The sequence below is a fragment of the Filicampus tigris genome, chromosome 4 (assembly GCF_054856515.1).
Source record: "Filicampus tigris isolate MCC_2025a chromosome 4, RoL_Ftig_1.0, whole genome shotgun sequence".
Classification (NCBI taxonomy): domain Eukaryota; kingdom Metazoa; phylum Chordata; class Actinopteri; order Syngnathiformes; family Syngnathidae; genus Filicampus; species Filicampus tigris.
In genome coordinates this window covers 24,332,085-24,353,225 of record NC_141220.1, presented here as the reverse complement: position 1 = coordinate 24,353,225, position 21,141 = coordinate 24,332,085, and the positions used below count along the sequence as shown (strand labels likewise).

General features: G+C 39.7%; 2 protein-coding genes and 2 non-coding genes across 5 annotated transcripts; 1 reads left to right on the top strand and 3 right to left on the bottom strand.

The window, feature by feature from the left end:
• Window positions 1-139: 139 nt before the first annotated feature.
• trnam-cau (transfer RNA methionine (anticodon CAU)) lies at window positions 140-212 on the bottom strand. The gene has a single exon. It is a non-coding gene; the product is annotated as a tRNA-Met (tRNA).
• Window positions 213-428: 216 nt separating this feature from the next.
• On the bottom strand, window positions 429-502 carry trnan-guu (transfer RNA asparagine (anticodon GUU)). Its single transcript has one exon. It is a non-coding gene; the product is annotated as a tRNA-Asn (tRNA).
• Window positions 503-2,438: 1,936 nt separating this feature from the next.
• tes (testis derived transcript (3 LIM domains)) lies at window positions 2,439-13,297 on the bottom strand. Its single transcript, XM_086028396.1, has 8 exons — window positions 13,080-13,297; window positions 10,525-10,610; window positions 9,158-9,230; window positions 7,866-8,312; window positions 6,765-7,187; window positions 4,603-4,818; window positions 4,164-4,322; window positions 2,439-3,371 (listed from the first exon to the last, which is right to left on the bottom strand). The coding sequence occupies exons 1-8, from the start codon at window positions 13,104-13,106 to the stop codon at window positions 3,186-3,188; spliced, it is 1,617 nt and encodes a 538-aa protein (XP_085884522.1). The 5' UTR covers window positions 13,107-13,297; the 3' UTR covers window positions 2,439-3,185.
• A 1,085-nt stretch (window positions 13,298-14,382) lies between these two features.
• cpa5 (carboxypeptidase A5) lies at window positions 14,383-20,229 on the top strand. 2 transcript variants are annotated; one of them, XM_086028397.1, is made up of 12 exons: window positions 14,383-14,615; window positions 15,467-15,686; window positions 15,892-15,973; window positions 16,082-16,216; window positions 17,387-17,491; window positions 17,571-17,672; window positions 18,045-18,146; window positions 18,226-18,336; window positions 18,430-18,520; window positions 19,465-19,664; window positions 19,739-19,823; window positions 19,973-20,229. In XM_086028397.1, exons 2-12 carry the CDS (start codon window positions 15,622-15,624, stop codon window positions 20,158-20,160), a joined length of 1,266 nt encoding a protein of 421 aa, XP_085884523.1. In that variant the 5' UTR covers window positions 14,383-14,615; window positions 15,467-15,621; the 3' UTR covers window positions 20,161-20,229. The 2 variants fall into 2 exon arrangements, with proteins under 2 accessions (XP_085884523.1, XP_085884524.1); XM_086028398.1 differs by having other exon boundaries at window positions 14,586-14,615; window positions 15,470-15,686.
• Window positions 20,230-21,141: the final 912 nt, after the last annotated feature.

Sequence of the window (21,141 nt, the reverse complement as noted above, 5' to 3'; positions counted from 1 at the left end):
GCTCTTCGCTGATTGGTTAATTACGCTGTACGTTGGTTCAGGTTTGCCCCGCCTCAGAAATGATTATGCGACTGGCCTCCACATTCAATAGCGATGAGTCTGGATTTCTAGCCTATGGAAGAGGACCCTCTAAAAATTTTGCCCCGTGTGAGGCTCGAACTCACGACCTTCAGATTATGAGACTGACGCGCTGCCTACTGCGCCAACGAGGCCTACATACAGTTGTAGTATGTTCAAACAAATCTGCACTTTATTTAGCAGATCAGCCACTTAATCTCTGCCTGACAAAATGTACTTTTCAAGTGTAAAATGATAAATGAAAATAAAAAATATACCACATGCATACATTGAAAAAAATAAAATAGTAAAAGTTAAAACCTCGAATACGTAGAGAGTGTACACATGTAATTACGCCGAAACCTGAAAAACGTCCCTGGGTGGGCTCGAACCACCAACCTTTCGGTTAACAGCCGAACGCGCTAACCGATTGCGCCACAGAGACGATGCGCATATGAATGACTAAGTGTAAATTGGCTCTTCATAAGAGAAATGATGCCCATGTTAACTGTGTAAAGCTACACTTGCCTTCACTCTTGACACATTCAGAGCAGACAAAATCATCACCCCAACCCAAAAGGAGAGCATACGACGGTTCTTTGTCAACCAATCAAATCAAATTCACTGTTAAAACGCCACTTTGGAAATAGGGTCAAAAACGTCGAGCACTACACTAGCTGCCTTCAGTTCCCAACTGCACTTTCGTCATGGAAATATTTGAGTGAGGGAAGGTGGTTTTGATAAGAAGTCAATCGGTTCACATTTGTTCAACAGGTGCGCCTGCATCTATCTGAACATTATAAAACTTTCCAAAGGTTATTTACGAGTTCAGGGTTTGGACTGCAAGAACAAATGAAGGCGGAAGGTTTTTCTTTTGAGGCAAACGCTGAGTGATTTGCATCATGCAAATTATCGCCACATGACGCAAATCATCGCATTCAAGCGCAGCTCCATGCAAAACGAAATAAGACATTGACATCACAATGATTTGGAAAAGACAAAACTCCAGCTGAGTTAATGAAAAAGAGACTTTTCGTAGCGTGATTTTATTTACGTTGGAGAATTGTCATGTAAATTGTTCAGTTTCTCAATTTAAGAAATTTAGTTTTGTGGGTAAAAACAAAAACATTTTTACAAGCTCGTCAATACAGTAGGGGAAACATCACATGTTGTGGTCTAATTTATATTGAGGAACAATCTTAAATAAAATTATTTTTGTCTATTTTATTTTGGGGGGAAATTAACTTTTCATTTGTCTTTTTGTATTATTGGAAAATCCATTTAAAAATATGTATTAGTGTTGTGGCCTCGTTACACAATTTTAATTTGAATAGTTGAATTAAAATTGTTGTCTTTTATGATTGTATTTAAATGTTGGTATATTTTTGGGGAAAGGTAGTTTTACAGGCAGAGATATCAGTGAAATGGTGTATTTTACTTAGGCCTGATATATTTTGAGCAGTTTTAATTTAATGATATAATTCGCCTATTGTTTGTCATTTCTGAAAACAAATATTTTCAAAACATCAAGTTTAATTTTGTGGAAACACTGCATCTTATTTGTGGCTTGATTGATTTTGAGCAATTCTTATTAAAATGTATTTGACTTTTGTCTTACAAAAAATATGATTGTACCTTGTTTTGAGGCTGATTTATTTTTAAACCATTTTATAATAACAGTAAGACGAAAATATATTTATTTTTGATTCATATTGTGGTCTTTGGAAAACATGAAACAGATGGAACATAATGAAACATCAACTTTTGTGGCATTGTTTTTGAGCCATATATTTGTGTGCTTTTGTGTGACCTTATTTTGTGGAATGAGGATGTGTTAAATTCCCTACTGAGTTAGAATTGAGGGGGGGGAAAGGTGTTTATTTTTATTTATATATTTCAAGTTTATTTGTAAATGTGTTTCTGTAAATCCACACTATGTATTAAATATAATTATGGTGTACCTCACGAAGTGGCTATTTTGTGTATGTAAAAAAAAATGAGAGTAAAAATGCTACGTGGCCACCTGTCAATCCCAATTTGACCACGCCCACCCCAAACCCGGCCCTTCCCTGCTTTAACCTCACAGACATGTTACCAATTCCGGGAGTTCACTTTGCTTCTTGCGTACACTGGCGTCCCCTACAGGCCAACGGAGAAATTGTAGAGTCATTGAAGTGGTTGACAAAGTGGTCGTCACATCAGACGTGAATGAAGCGGAAGTAGCCGTGTCGCTATTGGAGACAATGGCGTTCCTCGGGAGATGACGCTTCCTGGAATTGTCAATAGTTTCCAACGCCAGGAGAGTAAAACCATGAAAGCTACCCGCCAACATTTTCCATCACGCCATACATACAATACATGACATAAAAAGGGCAAACATATCAACTTTTGATGCTATTTAATAATTGAATCATTTAATGTACAAAGTATTTGGAGTATCAGCATAGTTTTGGTCCCTTCTTGAAGATAACACTTTCAAGTTTTCTCCTCAATTGTCAGCTACTGGCAGTGAATTATGGATGTTTGAATACACAAAACAAGAAAATTTCAGGGGAGGATTTTTTTTTTTTTTTTTTATTCTTTTTTTTTTTTTTAAATGGTGTGCTACTAAGCTGAGAACATCTTCACTGGAAATGACAATTTAATTGACGTTTAAAAAGATTCCCACTGCCTGCTCACAGTGGCTTCTTGAGACTTTTTTGTTGATCTTCTCATGATAGACATAAAAATTACATTTCATGTATCTGAAGGAAATTGGCTTCATTGGACTCATATTTTTAAAACGTACGGGGTTCACTACTGGACCACTGCTGAGTCCCCAATTTAGCATCGCCCATTGTTCCCATTAGCATGCCGTATACGCTTAAAATATTTGTAGCAATTGGGCAATCTCTCTAAGCAGAGTTCATCTCAGAAGTACCCTTGAAAATGTACAAAATGAGCTGCTTCACACCAAAATGGCAGACTATGAAATCAGCAAATATTCAGTCATAAACACATATTTTAATGAAACAAGCTAATGCAGTTTTCAGTAGTTAATGTACATAGCTGAGACCTGAATAGAAAAAAAGTGCAGACTTTAAAGGCACTCATACAATTGGCTTCACCTCGACGCCACCATCTTGAATTCACGCCTTCTTCTTGCACTCGACTGAGCAGAAGAGCCGTCCCTGCGCCGCCATGAAGCGCTGGCCCATCAGAACCTTGGCGCAGCCTGAGCACTTGAAGCACTGCGGCGCCGCGTGCCAGTGGTGCTCGCCGTACGACACGCGCTGCGACTCGGGCTCCACCGCCTCGCCGCACCCCGAACATTTCTGTGGACGTCAAAGACACAGCGTAGTTGTTCTCGTTGCTTTTTAAAAACAAGGCACAGGTTTAATTCCTGAGAAGTAAATTTAATGTTAATGTAACATTAAGCACAGGTTGAACAATAAAGATGGAGTACGCAGTAAAAAAACCCAAAAAAAAACAAAACACTTTTTGACAAATATTAAACTGCATGGGCTGACAGTATAATATCAAAGGCCCTTTTGAAAAATCATCCTTCTCTGGGTCACGGTGCGACAAAACCAGTCAATCAGAGACTGGAGAGAAAGAAAGCGTGTCTGTGAGCGAGTGGCGCTACGTTCAAATCTTGCTAGCAGTTTAAAAAAATACATACTCTACCTTCAACACTGCGATTAAATATAGGAAGTTGTTTGCATTGCTGCTCCATGTATGTTAAAGTAGCAGTTGTTTGAAGGTTTATAATTACATAAAAAACATGCTCATTTCCATGAGCCCACCAATGGCATTTCACAATTTATGTTAGCATTGAGCTAGTGGACTTTCAGCAAACGAAATCATGTTTTGCTAAAAGATTTTGGTGTAAATCCAGTTTCCAGTTTTACAGTAAACTTCAACAGGGAGTGACAAACAGCTTGAAGCAAACATGCGGGTAAGTGACTAAGCAAATGGCAAGGCCCATGTGTCACACTGAAGATGTTCATGTTATAATTCCGTACAATTGGTTCAAAATAAAAAGAAAATGTGTGACCAAAGCGCGTTTGTGGATGTAGCAAGCAGTAGTTGGCTTACAATGTGGGGCTACCGGCGCAGTGTCTTACCACGGCATAGTTGTTCATATAGCAGACCGTGCAGACAGGCTTGTCCTGCTCCATCACGTACGTTTCACCGGCCAGGACCAGGTCGCAGTCGAAGCAGCAGAAATGCTTCAGGTGCCAATTTTGGCCCTCGGCCTGCGTGTACTCGTTACTGAAGATCAGCTGCGGACGCACAAAACCACTTAATTCGCAAAAAAACTCATCAGGGTTTTTTTCCTGCAGAGAAAATGTGGAGGCAGTCACCATTGACTAATTTTTGGCTGCCTTTTTTCTATTACAAAAGAAACAAAAGCAAAAAAAAAAAAAGAAAAAACAACTAAGCTAATATCCAACACTGCACATGATTTAAGAAAAATAAAATGTTCAAGAGCAATAAATGAATGAAACATTCTCGACAGAAAAACGTGCAAACACTCAGAATGGTTCCACCTATCGGTCTCACCTCATCGCAGCCGGCGCAGCGCGGCTTCTCGCTGTCGCCGTAGTGACGCCCGCAGTAGAGCTTTCCGCGCTTCCAGAAGTAGATCATGTCCACCAGCAGCTCGTTGCAGGTGCAGCACACAAAGCAGGCCGGGTGCCACAGCTTGTCGTAGCCGGCCCGCTCGGCGTACACGGCCGGGTCGCCGACGCGCATCGGCTGATCGCAGCGGCGGCACGACTGCAGGGAGGGAGATTAGGTGACGTTTTTTTCTTCTTCCTTTCATTTTTAGGTACAAGCAAGAGGTGGCGCTAGCGCTAACTGTAAGCCAACCTGGAGAAAATCATTTCCAGAAATGTTGTAACGACAATAGCAAAGAAATGGTTACTCAATGTTAACCACTGTTAAGTAAACCATAAAAATATCTCAAATAAAAAGAAAAAAAAAAAAGATGAATAATTACAAACTATGATGAATATAAACAATAAAAATAATAATGTATAAAAATATTAATATTAATCCATAGAAAATGCGGAAAAATAAAATTACGGATAATCAACCTTATACAAAATCTGAACAAATAAAAATAATTGTATGGTAATCTAATCAACAATAAAATGAAGAAAAAAGTAACAAAATAGATGGAGATACTGCAAGTGAACTAACATTAACTAACCCAAAATAATAACAGAATATTAAAATGGTGTAATAATCAAAAAATAAAAAAATAAAAATGTAATAAACACTGATTTGTAACAGTTAAACAAAGATTTGTAACAGTTAAACAAAGATATGGAAAATAATGAAATACAGTTACTCCAACTTAACCAAGCAAGTTTTTATGAATTGAATCAATATTGACTTACTCATAATTAACAAATGCTAAAAAATAAATAAGTAGAACATTTTATTTCTCTTAACTGGTCAAAATGGAGGAGTGAAGTGCCTTGGCGTCCCAAGCAAAAGTGATCCAAGGCCCATACTTAAATTTACCCAAAAAACAAAACCATGATGCAACAATCCTACATTTTTTTTGTTGTTGTTGTTTTTGTGTGTTTTGTTTCCGGGCTTTTTCTACGTTCTGTTCATTATTGCCGTAGTTAGCACTCGGACGAAAGTCCAAAAGGCACATAAAAAGTCCTTACGTTTGTTTGTTAAATACGAGGAAATGTCGGCTAATTGTCGCTGAAAGATTAGCTGCGCTGGTGTGTCGCGCTTATTGTTGCGCTGTTAACAAAGCCCCGTTCGGTGCCAAAGCAGCACACAATGCGCCGCACGCACACAACAGCCAAACATCCGTCACACAGTCACAACGGAACACTTTGATGTGACATTTGCGCCCCGCTGTACATTCTAATAATACATCATGCATTATTCAGTAAAAAAAAAGAAAAAGAAAAACTCACTCACTGACTGTGTTAAAGCCAATGACATTCCTATTATAAAAATATTGCTTTGGTGCCATCTTGGGGCCAAGGAATGGCAAGGATGTTAAAAAAGGTTGTCATAATGTGTAAAAAAATATACATACATTTAAAATCGTTTTAATTGCTTTAATATTTACATTTAAAATCGTAATCAATTTGAATTTAAAATTGTAAATACATTTTAAAGTTACAAGGTATCACTTATTTTTAAATTTTTTTTAAATGAAAAACAAATTTAATGAAAAATTATCATGTTTTTTTTAAATTGCAAATAGAAAAATTGTCACATGATTTTTTTTGATGTGCAAAATGACTTTTTATTCTAAATTGTTTTTAAATGTTAAAAGTTTTGATGAAAATTACTCTAGTATTTTGTGCATTTAAAATTATAACAGTTGAATGTTATTTGAAAACAGCCACTTTGAAAATTTGTTTGCTCCATTTTTATTTTTTTTTTAACAGTCAATTTGAAGGCTGCAAGAGAGCATGCGCTTCAGTACATTTTTACCACAAGCGTCTCCATTTCGTACATATGAAATTATAATTATGGTTAAGTATTGTTGTAAATACAAATCCATCTGTAACTTCTTTCTCTGCAAATATCCCATTTTATAACGTGGAGCCTCGCGGCGAATAAAGCGAAGCAGCCAATATCAGTGACGATTAACATTTCAGTGGACTCTGGCACATAGTCACTGTGCAGTGTTGCGTAAGAGATAAATAGGAATAAATAAGAACAATAAAAGTAAAAGTCCTTACAAAGCTTTGCTGCGGGGCTCCTGGAGCGGCAATGGCTCCAGCAGTGACCGCGGTACCCACGGCGCCTCCAGCAGACACGACGGACCCTGCCCCTCCAGCTCCAGCAGCCCCCTTGAGACCCACTGCTCCCGGCCCCGCTGTTTTAGCCCCTCCGGCACTGCCTGGTTCACCCGCCGCCGCCGCTTGCACCAGAACCATCTCCTCGGGCAGCAACACGTCGCCGACACCCAGCGCCTCGTCCTTGTACTTGCGCACAAACTGTTGCATCTGCTTGACTTCGGCCGGGCTCAGCTCGTGGCACTTGGCCGGGTCCTGGTCGTGCTCGGGCAGCTGGCGGGCCATCTGTTGCCGGCGGTAGGCGGCGCCTTCCGTGCCCGCCACGGGGCGCTTCTCGGGCGGGAGCAGCTCGATGTAGCGCATCGCCTGCGAGGAAGGGAAGCAAAAATGGACCAATCACGGAAGAGGGGAAGGGAAAATATTTGGGACTAAGATATGACTGCAGACCAAACAACCAGCACAGCACATTCAGACCTTTGTAAACAAACGAGAAAAAAAACTGTAGATATAGTTTCAAAGTTTTTGATAAATTTGCAATGTAGCTCAGCTTTCAATAGCTGACGTCATTGTTGTTCTTCTTTCAAAAGCAAACCAGCTAAGAGTGCACGCCAATGAGTTAAGCAGCAAAATCCACCCGTTTTTAGCCATCTCAGGGGCGGCCATTTTGTCACTTCTGTCGACTGAAAAGGACATCACAGCTACTCGGGGCTCGGGTAACGACCAATCACGGCTGACCTATTTTCTGAAGCTGAGCCTTGATTGGTCGTTACCTGAGCCCTGAGCAGTTGTGGTGTCATCATAAGTCGACACAAGTGACAAAATGGCTGCCCCCATAGATGGCTAAAAACGAGTGGATTAACTCATATTCCAAAAACACAATACCAACCAGAACGCTGTGTTTCAACTAGTGGGCCTCCTTGGAACATATTCTTGAAAAAAATATGTATGGGTTGATTTCCACTTTGATCAAATCCTCAATGATCACTTGCCAAATTTCCATGCCCATCTCTTGAGCGAACACACATACACAGTAAGCAAACTTACCACATATTTGTTAGCCACAGGGGGAGCCCACTCATACGTGACAGACTTGAGAGGCGTTTCTTTGGTGACCGGCACTACGTTGGCTGTGGCGGAACTGACGGAAATGCTCGCAGCGTTTGCCTTGACGGGAGTCGCGCCAGCCGGACGGGCCTGCACGCCGCTGGACGCCGCACCCCCTGAGGCTGCATGGACGCCGCCGGACGCCGTACCACTTGAGGCTGCAGCGGGCGGGACGAGACTTGCAGCGGCGGTGGTGGTGGTGGTGGTGTGAGGTACGGCTGCGGAGGCGGGTAAAACGGTGTGGGCGGTGCCCGGTAACACTGTTTGGGCGGTGGCGGGGCCGCCCAACGTGATGGTGACGGCGTTGCCGCGATACACGGGGACACCGTCCGTCTTCAGCTTGGCAATGAGGCCGGTGTACTTTGTGTCCTCAAAGAGCTTCCCCACCTGCAAGGACATTCAGGACAATCAGAAACAACAACAAAAACGTTGGAAAAAACATGTTTTTAAATGTGGGGAAAAAAAAAGTTGATTCAATAATCTTTTTTTGTTAATATGGACACATTTAAATTATGAATTAATTAAATCCATTTTAAACATCTGGGGGTGAAAAAAATAAAATGAATGCCTGTAACCATTTTAGAAATGTCTGGGGAAAAAAAAAAAACATTAAAAAGGAAGTCGACCCAAAAATGTTTTTTTTTTTTACAAGAATATGTTATATGCTGTCCCACTAGTCAAAACATGGCATTCTGTTTAATATTGCATTTGTGAAATATGAGTTAAGCAGTAAACGACCAATCATGACTCAGCTTCAGAAAACAAGTGAGCCGTGATCGGTCGTTACTTGAGCCCTGAGCAACTGTGATGTCATTTTCAGTCGACAGAAGTGACAAAATGGCCGCCCCTGCAGATGGCTAAAACAGGTGGATTTTGCTACTTAACTCATATTCCACAATCACAATATTAATCAGAATGCCATGTTTAGACTAGTGAAGGTGCATAGAACATATTGCAAAGTATATTTTTTGTGTTGACTTCATATTTAAACATTTTTTGTAAACTGAAAAAAATATATGGAAAACACAAACTGACCTAAACTCCTTTTTTTTAAATTAAAAAATAAAAGGAAATAAACCCATTTTCAAAAATGTGAGAAAAATAAAAATAACTAATGAAACATTCTTTAAAATGCTTATACCAAGTTAACTCACGATAATCAATCCCATAAAATGTTAAAAAAAAAAAAAAAAAAAAAACCAAGTATCAAAGGTAGAGACGGCGCTCCTGACCTTTTTGTTCTCCTCCGAGTTCATCTGCACATTGTGCTCCGCAAGCCCGCACTTGCAGTTACGGCAGATTTTTCTGCAACAAACAATAATGGACCAACAGCTCTTTCATATTTATGTGAAACACATACAGGCCATTGAAACAAGCAGACCAGTTGGACATTTTGGCAACATCAGTAATTATGAGCCCAATCGTTTATGACTGCCATTACGTGTCCATGTGGGCTCATATGTTCAAAATTACACTTGAAGAGAGACCTTGCCAAGACGTTTACGTAAGCACTCGTTGCACCATTTTAGCCAACACTACATTGCTGATGTGTCAACGAACAAAATGGAGAGCCTCTGTGTTGTGACATCGCTCAAGTGTTGCTAATTAAATCTCTGAGCCTCTGATCCCACACGCTTGGAATTTGGAGCAATCGAGCGAGTGAGTCATCCTGTGAGTCCATGTGTTGGGTTCAACGAAGCGGCCTTGTCACTTTTCAAAGAACGGCACTGCTGGAGACTGCTCCTCAACAAAGAAAGATGTGCTCAACAACAAAACTGCTTCACACCATATTGCTTTTGGGATTTTTACCCCTCTGTTGTATTCTCTTATTGTGTGTTTACAAAGAGTGTTGTGGGGGGGCAGGTTAGGGTTAATCTGTATAAGGTAAAAGTTAGTTAGTTAGTTAGTTAGTTACTTACTTAGTTGTTTGTTAGCTAGTTTGTTAGCTAGCTAGCGAGTTAGTTAGTTAGTTAGTTAGTTAGTTCGTTATGGATTAGGGTAAGGGCGAGGATTCATTTATTAGTAAGGTTTGTGTTGAGGGTTGATAGTATGTTAGGGTTAGGCAGAAACCGATTTCCAGGAAACCTTGTGTGGATAAAAAGTTGCACATTCATGGTTTTCTGTCCAGTCCTTGAGTCACTAAGGCAGTGGTGTCAAACTCAAGGCCCGGGGGCCAGATTTGGCCCGCGACATCCTTTTATGTGGCCCGTGAAGGCAAATCATATGGGTCGACTTCATGTTTCTTTCAAATTGTCTTGACTTTTAACAACACTGAGATATGAGATTTTGCAAGATTTTTTATTTTTTTTTTACCAATCCCTCCTTTAAAATAAATTTTAAAATAGTTGACCAATCAGTTTTTACTTGCCATTGATTTTAAAAAAGTCGTTATCAGCCAATGTATTGTGCATATGTGATAATATAAGCAAATTGTACATTTATATGGCTTCAAGTTATAACGGCCCTCCAAGAAAAAACTACCAATGTGGCCCGCGAAAAAAATGAGTTTGACACCCCTGCACTAACGCATCTATGGAAAGTAGGACAATAGGTGACTAGAACAAAGGATAAACTAGTTCGGCCTTGGTGGAGGTCTCACCTCCAGAAATGAAGCTCGAAGCCTTCACACTTGTCTTTACACTTGAGGCAGGCGGCGCCCGCACCAAACTCGTGTCCCAGCGTCATCTGAAACACAAACGTTACATTAAGGTGACGCCTTCATTAGATACACAACCCAATGCGACATCCTTTCACGACTATATATGGTCACCGAGTCGGTCGGTGACTCGCCGTGGTTCCTCAAAAACGCTGACTCAGGAAGCCTCCTAATGTGTCACTTCCTCCTGTTCGAGCACTTCAATTAGTTCAAGGAATTGCTATCCAACCTTAAGTGAGGTGTACCTAATGTTGTGGCGACTGCTCATGTTCGTCAATATTTAAATGTTAATTTTCTATGAGGTTTTTTTTCTCTCCATTAAAAACCTATTTTACCAATCAGATGCTAACACAAAAAAAGCAGCATGAAAGGTAAGATGCAACTTGAAACGTCGCCTGTAGAATTACCAAAGGTTCTGCAATGGCAACATGTTGACCCTGAACAGGTTATTTCTAGCATTATTATTTCCTATTAACAGTGGTTAATTTATTTTTAGACTTCTAGGGCAGGTCACATTGCGACATTGAGACTTAAAACTCAAACAAAAAAATGTGGGTGTTTATACTTATACTGAACATGTTTAAAGACTTTGAAAACAATAAAATGGTTAACTCATTGAAAAAAATGTAACAAAATATCAAAGTATAATTTATTACAGCCATTTTAAAAATGAAAATGACTAACTGAACCCATTTTAAAGAAAGTAGAAAAAATATGTTTTAAAACATTTATTAAACACATTTGAAAATGTTGAAAGAATGAAAAATATTACATGACAAGAGAAAAAGTATAATACGGTAACAAATGTAAAAAATCCAAATAAAAAAAAGATGAATTAACCTAGATTTTTACTGTGAAAGTTTAAAAAATATTTAACTTTTATTGCAGAAATGTTAACTTTCAAGGTACAATGTGTACAATTTAGTGCCATCTAGTGGTGAACTAATAGAATGCAACAACTTTAGCTCGAAAGTGTGCATTTTGAAGCAGGCGCACAGCCTACCACCAATTACTTCAGCAGAGGTGCAAGCAAAATGTTATCACAAACTACTTCTAGTAATCCCTCACTTAACAAAGTAAGTGCATTGCATTTGTTACACACACTGCAGTCATGATTTGGGGAAACTATGTTTTCTACGTTTGTCTCTTTTGGGTTACCGTAGCAGAAAGATGGCGGTAAAACATGGCAGCCTCTTGTTGTGGAGGCGCACCCTATGTAATTGAATTAGCAATTACATTGATACAAAAATTGTACGTTGATGTGGATAAGAGGTTTAGGATAATAGGTGGATGGATAGTGATACAACATTTTTTTTGCATATTATTGAAATTAATAGTGTTTTTTTTTTTTAATTAATGAGTTTATTTTTTCCTTTGGGATTTTGGAACATCTGCAATTTCACATCTGTCAGATCACGTCAAGATGTTTGACAGGGTGACTTCCTTGATTGTAGGTTAGGATGTTTCCATGAAACATCTGTTTAATGACACAAAGAAGAGTGAAGACAGCTGAGTATTCAACATTTTCGAGTGTTTATCTCTACTGGGGATTAAAATCAGACGCCCAAGCAAGCCTGTCTGGGTCAACTGGCAGCTCAACAAAACATTAGTTAATGCGTCTATGAACATGCTAACAAAGATGCCCCCTTAAATAGGTCTGGCTGCTAACACACTTTTTTCTTTTTTCCACATTCAATTTTTTCCATTCCAAGTGTTCTCATTTCAAATTGTGGGTTTGACTGTTTATCCCGTTAAATAGTTGGCTGAAAGTGCAGCGGTGGCTGTGGCTCTCCTTGCCCACATGCAAGGGCATTATAAGACCTTGACGCCCCCCATCCACTAACCCACCCCCCCACACACACACTTCACTCAAGCAGACTGAAGCTTGAGCATCCACAAATGTTAAAAAAAAATATCTACCAAGTGACAAAGTAGAAATATATAGAGCAAATAAGCTACTGTTGGGCAAGAAGAGCTAGGGGCTGCCTTTTCAACCAATTACTGAGTGGGACAAGCAGTCAGTCACAGAAAGATCTGAATGAAAACACTCAGAGCTGCTGGAGAATACAACTAACACCCATACCCAGGAAAATCCCAATCCAATTCCTGACGTCAATTACAAGACCAAGACCCCTAAGGCATACAGCCAACATAAATTCTAGATTTTCGTACATTGTCGTTTACTGTTGGATTATATCTGTCTACAATACAGCGATGTTTTGTTTTATCCAAAACACGAAACAAAAATGTGGTGTTTTATGTAGTGTTTGCTAAATCTGGGAGTTATTTTGAGGCTAATTGACTGTAAACTGAATTTGAACCATAAATGACGTCATAAATTAACAATATGGTTATGACAGTGTGACAAAAGCGACGCCGTTTGATTAAAGGTGTCAAACCAACTAGTTTGAACAACTTTTGGAGGTTTATCTTTGGCGGCCAGTGACGACCACCTGCACTGTGTCCTCCTCGCGCACCTTAGCAGGGCGTTGACTCACCTTCTTCACTTCCTTCTCGATCTCCATGCTCGCTTCCCTCGGCTCTGAACACACAGCAACCGAACCAAGTGGACGCCGCGGTGAAAGTTGTCACAAGTTACCCGCAAAGGAGAAACGACGAGATGGACCAGAGACAACAAGCGGACCGGTCTTGATAGTGACACCACTTTCGGTTTTGGAAACCAGCCCACGACTCACGAGCGTCAAGATATCAGAGCTAAAATAGATATTTCCTGTGTTGTTGAACAAAATAAGATAGGTAATATACGTCTACGACGAGTGATTCGATCGTGTTTATTGTTTTTAAATGTTACATGACATATTACATTTATATAAAGTTTTCTGAATAACCAAACAATTCATGATCAGCCCGCTTCAATCATTTTAATCACTGTGAGGCTTCGCTAGTCTTTTATTTTGAAATCAACCATGCCGTATTTCTTTATTCCTTACGGTAACTAAACACGTCTTTGGCGCTGCGGGTCCCGTTTGCGTTCACTTGGAAGTATGTTCTCAGCGATGCTGACAGATGTTCAGTCAGGCCAATAGAAACGATGCATACAAACGGCGGCACAATGAAATCAACGAATCGGCGGTCAGAGGAGGCGGGCCCTTAGCCTGACAAAGGATTGGGGCAAATTTGCCACTTTGAACTTGCAGTAACACACAATCCCTAAAATGTTATTTTTACGTCTTTATTGTGTTGTAAAGAACCACTTTAAGGACATATTGTTGCCAGGGCAATCGTTGTGATGTTACATGTCTGTAAACAATGTGTTTTCCTGTGAGAATTTGTTCATGCTGCCACACCCTGGAAAACTATCAGCAGTGAACGGTCAAGACTTGCTCATTGCAGCACATTGATATTTTGGTGCATATTTCAGAACATTATTATATTAGCGCACTGATGATATGAATTAATTATTTGGATGGATGGGCTGATTCCCAAAACGTGGCACATTGCATCATACTGACAGTTGCTTCTAATAAAACAAAATAAGATGAATAAAATCAAATCACATTAATATAAATAAACAAATAAATAAGAAATTGCTAGTGTTCTTCATTTTTAAAATACATAAAAATACATACACATTATACATGCATACAGTACATGCATACTTAGAGGCTGACATTTTTTCGTGAATCCCGCGGGATTTATCTTTACTTTTAATCACGGGATTGGGACGGTACATGATAAAAAATTCACGGGAGTAGACCCAAGTGAGAGAGATTTTTTTTTTTTTTTAATGTAGATCAGCTCCAAAATGGGAGCAGTACGGGAGCGGGAGTCCTTCTGAACGGGAGCATGATGGGATGGGAGACCAACCATTTTCTTCATCTTGCATTTATACATAAATAATTGTGAATGCAACCATTTTTATTCTTCCATGACACTTGGGGTTAGATGCTCCGTACTTTTATGCAAATGACCGTGTCTATATGAGTTCAAGTATAAAAAGGGAAGTTTTGTGAGAACGCTGTCTCACTGTGACAAGAAGGCACAGAATAGGACATTTCATCTCCAGTGAGCAGGTATGTGCTGGCATCAACGAGTGTGTGTGTGCGTGGGTGTGTGTGTGTGTTTGTGTGTGTGACCGTAGCATGTGTTTGTGTTTTTAATCACCTGCATGACTTTACTTTGCTATCAGTCGCCTTACATAAAACAAAACTGCAGCTGGTGAGCAGTGCTAAAGGTTGTTTTTCTCCTAAAGTAAAATAAATCTTGCAGGGAGTCAAAAGAATGTTCAACATTTGCACATTCGCAGCAGAATTGTGTGTGTGTTACATTTACTGTCAGAGGAGCCCATGTTCGTTCACGTCAATATGCTTATTAGCGTTACTTATTGACGTTTTTATGAGTATGAGGTCACAAAAGAGGAAGATGCAACTGTCTTCTTCCTCATGGTGTCGTCTGAGAAATCGTCTTTTAACTTGCTTACTTGATTTGGTAAAAAAGAATACTTAAGTTTTTTTCTGGATGTTTCCAGAAATTGCTGATGACAGCCAATAAATTAAAATCAACAAAATTACTCTATTGATGCCATTCTGTGAAAAGATATTACAATAGCAAGTTGTGTAGACTGACAGACCACTTTATTAGGTATGCACAATGTAATGCGGACTTATTTTATATTTTCATTGTTTTACTACTGCTATTCATCCCAACCACATACTGCCATCTCTCAATTATCATTATAGTTTGTGTCATGTTGTTTTATTTTAATTAATTTGATTTTCTATGTATCCTGGATTAATTGATGTTATATACATATATTTTTCAATGCTTCTAATTATTTCAATTTATTCATTCATTTATTTGTAATTGGTGTTCATGTTTATTTTATTTATTTTTTATTTCATGGAACTGAAACTCCCAAATCCAGCAGAGGTGGGACGTCAGCGTTCAAGGTTGGGTGGGAATCGAAGCAGCTGCCGACACACCTCCCTGCCCTTGAGCAAGGTGGGATTGACCCGCCCCTATTGGGTCCATAAAGGTGTGAGCGGGGGGTCCCGGGCGGGACTCTTGAGCTCTGTCACAATGAGGGTCTTGTTGGTGTTGGCCGCGCTGCTCGTTGCCGCGCTAGGCAAGGAAACGTTTGAAGGGTGAGTTGATGCGTGTCTATTTAGAACACACACTACAAATAGTCCAAATTTCAGTCTGCCTGGGTTGAATTGGACACGAAATGGACAAAAATAACATTCTTTGGACAGCAGTGTAAAAGTATATTGTTAATCGTAGTGTGGTGCGTTCAAGGACATCAGATTCTTTGTGTTGTTAAATCATGTAAAACCTGTGTTGCGTTCAAAGACATCAGGTGCTTCGCATGGTGGCAAAGGATGAAGCGCAGCTGTCTCTTCTGAAGCAAGTGGAAGACTTGGAGGAGTATGGGGTGAGACAGTATCCTCTGGTGGCAATGTAGTATAAAACCACACAACTTCAATCAATATTGTCTGGATAATCTAGTGTGTGTGAGCGTGTGTGTACGTGTACTTGTCAGCTGGACCTCTGGATGGAGGCGAACGATGTGGACGCTCACATGGACGTCAGGGTTCCCCTTGAGAGTCTGGAGGCCGTCAAACTTTTCCTGGAGAGCAACGACATTGAATACTCCATTATGATTGAGGACCTGCAGGTCAGAACAAACCTTTCCTTTATTTGGTCGGTTAGTCGGTTAGTCAGTTAGTTAATTAATTAGTTAGGTATTGGTTTGGATTCTTTATAGTTTGCTCTTTTCTCCAGCCCTTTGGTGAATTGGTTAGTTAGTTAGTTCAATCAATCAATCAATCACATTTTATTTATATAGCACTTTTCATACATAAAAATGCAACTCAAAGTGCTTTAAAATATTCAAAGCAAAACAAAGAATTATCTTCAATCAAAAGAAAAGATAAATTATTTAAAAGTTGTTGAAAGCCAAACTAAAAAGGTGTGTCTTGAGCTTCCTCTTAAAAATATCAACAGTCTCTGCAGACCTGACGTCCTCTGGCAGGCTATTCCAAAGGTGAGGACCAAAACGGCTGAATGCAGCCTCGCCATGCATTTTGGTCCTCACCCTTGGAATAAATAAAAGGCCGGCGCCAGAGGACCTCAGGATCCGCGAGGGCTGGTATGATAAAAGCAAATCAGATAAATAAGATGGCCCAAGACCATTAACACATTTATAAACTAATAAAAGTACTTTAAAATCGATCCTGAAACACACAGGGAGCCAATGCAGCAATTTCAAAACTGGCGTAATGTGCTCCCGCCCTCTGGTTCTCGTCAGCACCCGAGCGGCTGAATTCTGCAGTAGTTGCAGTGAGTTAGTTAGTTAGTTAGTTAGTTAGTTAGTTAGTGGTTTGGGTCCATTGTTATTCATTTGTACTCCACCTCGTTAGTGAATTTGTTTTATTCATTTCTTAGTTAGTTAGTTAGTTGGGTCTTTATTATTCATTTTACTCCACCTCGTTAGTGAATTTGTTGTTTTATTCATTTCTTAGTTAGTTAGTTAGTGGTTTGGGTTCTTTGTTATTCATTCTTTCAAATTAGTTGTTTTGTTCATTTCTTATTTATTTATTTATTTATTTATTTAATCGTTGGTTTTGTTTGTCTATCTCTGCATTCTTAGTTTGAAGTTAGTTAGTTAGTCAATTCCACTCATTAGTTAGTCATTGTGCTTTTGTTATTCAATTGTTTTTTTGTCCATTCATTCAATTGTTGTTTGTCCAGTCAGTGCTGTAGTGGGAAAAAAAAAAAAGCTTGCTGTATGTGGCAGCTGCTACGCACTGTAAAGATTGACATGCTAGCTGTTATTTTTCCTCAGGCGATCCTGGACGAGGAGCAGGAGGAGATGGACGCCTCCGCCCGTGACGCTGAGCCCAGAAACACCAATAGCTTCGACTTCTCCAGATACCACAGCCTCAGCGAGGTGTCACTCATTGCCGTTCTTTACTTGTTAGTGGCTGATTGCTGATTGTTGTCTCACCTTGTCGACATGGTGCTTTCAGTTGTACAGGTTCCAGGACATGCTGGTGGCCGAGAATCCCAAACTGGTCAGCAAGGTAGTGATTGGTCAAAGCTACGAGCGGCGTCCACTCAACGTGCTCAAGGTAACAATACGAGACAAGCCAACATACTTTAATGTGCATCAAACCCGTAATGTTTAGTCTTAGTTTTAGTTTGTTCGTTTGACTGATAGATTATTGTTGTTGTTTTTGTCCATTAGTTGGGAGTTTTTTTCTTGTCCGTCCCTCTATTCAAATCTTTGTTCATTTCATTGTTATTTAGTCATTTGTTCACTCCAATTATTGGTCTTATTTCAGTAAGTTAGTTAGTTGTTTGCTCTTTTTATTGGCAGCTCGTAGCATTTCATATGAGCAGTTTTTTTTTTGCTGTCCAGCTTCATTAGTTCATTAGCATGATGTGAGCAGAAAATACTTTTACTGAAGACATTCAACTGAACACAATTTTTCTGTTCGCAGTTCAGCACTGGTGGAAGCAACCGTCCCGCCATCTGGATCGACACGGGCATCCACTCTCGTGAATGGGTCACTCAGGCCAGTGGCGTCTGGTTCGCCAAGAAGGTGATCCAATGATGCCCGGCTTATATGTGAAACGTTTTTAGCTACATTTTTTTTTTTTTCACCGATGTGTCGTTTTCAGATCGTCACCGACTACGGCCGCGATCCCGCTCTCACCGCCATCCTCAACAAGATGGACATTTTCCTGGAAATTGTCACCAACCCCGATGGCTACTACTACACGCACACTAGCGTGAGTCCACACCGCAAGACAAAAACTTGATTACAAACAACACTCCCTACGTTTTTCAATGTCGAATTCGATTTTTGAATTCGATTTTCCCAGAACCGTATGTGGCGTAAGACCAGGAAGCCCAATCCTGGTTCTTCCTGCGTGGGAGTGGATCCCAACAGGAACTGGGACGCTGGTTTTGGAGGTAATATTGCGGAGTAAACAATCTTATCATCCGACACTTTTGTATGCTGTTACGGTTAAAGCTGATTAACTTTGTTTGTAGTAGTCGGTTGTTTGTTCTCAGTAGTTTGTTGGTCAGTTGTTGTTTGTTCTTTTATTAGTTTAACAAAATGTAGCTTTCTTACAAGCTCCCATGAACTTTTCTTACATTATGTTACATGTTTGCACCTACGCTATAAATGAACAAGCTAACTAACTAATGGAGTTAATTGATTGTTCCTCTATTGGTTAGTTAGTACACTAGTTGTTTGTTCTGTTGTTTGTTCTTTTCATCCTTCGTTAATTTGTTAGTCCCTCCCTTTTCGTGTTTTAGTCAGATAGTTACATGGTTAGTTGTTCATTCCTTCATTGGTTAATTAGTCAGTCAGTCATTTCTTCATTCCTTTGTTTGTAAGGGAAGTTGTTAGTTGGGCAGCTGTTTGCACCTTCATTTCGGACCAACAAGGGACCTGCCTTCTTCATTAGCTAGTCAGTTGTTTGTGCCTTTGTTAGGAACGAACAAGTGACTAATTTACTTCAAATTAGTTGTTCTATCGTTAGTTTGGTAGTCACTTGTTTCTTTCATCACTAGTTGTTCCTTGGTTAGTTGTTTGCTACTTTTATGTTAGGCAGTCAGTTGTTTGCAGTCTTTGTTAGTGTAGCGGTATATGCTAACGCCTTTCATGACATTTATTTTATCATTGTTTAGTGAGTTTGTCCTTTTGTGGTTAGTGGCTTATTCGATCCTTCCATTTTTATTTGTTGATCAGTCAGTTGCTTCTTTCACCGTTAAGACACTTTTATAAAAAAAATGTTATCATTAGTTGGTGAGTTAGCGAGTTAGCTCGTTAGTCCCGGTGACTTGACCTTACTTTTGAATGAGTCACCGGTGAAAAGCGTTATCCTACTTCTGTATTTTCTCTCGAGGCCCTGGTGCGAGTGGCAGTCCTTGCTCGGAGACGTACCGTGGCCCGCGGGCGCACTCCGAGTCGGAGGTCAGCTCCATCGTGAACTTCGTCAAGTCCCACGGCAACATCAAGTCCTTCGTGTCCATCCATTCGTACTCGCAGATGCTGCTCTACCCCTACGGATACACCAGGACGCCCGTCAAGAACCAGATTGAGCTGGTAGGTCATCAACTCAAATGTCGTATGATGATGCCGTATTACACTTTGTATTGATTATGTTTGTGTTTGTGCAGCATAATTTGGCCAAGAAGGCCATTACCGACCTGGCCTCTCTCTACCGCACTCGCTACCGATACGGAAGCATCATCAACACCATCTGTGAGTTATTTTTGTCATTGGCATTTTTACGATTCCATTCAATATGTTCAGGCATCACCAAACTTTGAGCGGTTAAGATCCTAGCTGTATTTGATTTCAAGTCTTGGCGGAGGCCGGTGCTTACCTGTTAACATTGTCCCGCGTTCCAGACCAGGCCAGCGGCGGAACCATTGACTGGACGTACAATCAGGGGATCAAGTACTCATTTACCTTCGAGCTGCGCGACACGGGACGCTACGGCTTCGTGCTGCCCCCCAGCCAGATCATCCCCACTGCCAGGGAGACGTGGCTCGCCCTCATGGCCATCATGGACCACACCTCCAAGAACCTGTACTGAGGCACACGACGCCCTCTACAGGAAGAGGAAGGTCATGAATAACAATAAAGGAACAGTCAGGAAAAATGAGCAAGCTCTTGTTGGCTTTTTCTACTTTTGTCTAAAATATAAAGCAGAATAAAATGTAAAACTCAACATTTTGTATAATTTACAAAACTCTATAAAAAACACAATTAGAAATAATAAAACAGGACCAGAAACACAATACAATACAAGAGCATTAAATACTATTCTATAAAGTAAAATGAACAAAATTCGATTTTTCTTAAATGCAATTTTTTAAAATTATATGAAGGGTTTCAAAGTAGGGGCTAAGGCTTGGGGTTTCAAAGTAGGGTTTCAAAATAGGGATTTAAACTAGGGTTAAGGTTTCCATTTAGGGTTTAAAACTAGGGTTAGGGTTTCAAAAAAGGATTTTAAACTAGGGTTGTTTCCATTTAGGGTTAAAAACTAGGGTTAGGGTTTCTAACTAGGGTTTTAAATTAGGATTAAGTTTTCCAACTAGGGTTTCAAACTAGGGTTAGGGTTTTAAACTAGGGTTAGGGTTTCCAACTAGGGTTTTAAACTAGGGTTAGGGTTTCCACTTGGGGGTTAAAAACTAGTGTTAGGGTTTCAAAATAGGGTTTGAAACTAGGGTTTCCATTTAGGGTTTAAACTTTCAAAGTACGTTTTCAAACTAATTTGGATCCCCAATTCTGAAATTAAATATTTTAATAATTAAAACACAAAAAAGTAGACTCAAATTAAATACACTGACTAGTGAATACGAGAAAATGTGATCATTAAAAACCTAAAATTGAGAAAATTGATCAGGAAAAAAGTAAAATAAAATGAATACAACCAAGTAAAACTTGAAAAATACTCATCTAATTTTGGTTTTCTGTACTTTGAACAAAGAACAAACTGACCAACAGCTGTCCATTCCGTGTACAATGACAACCTCAAAGCAACCATGTTAAATGAATACTTTTCAAAATTATT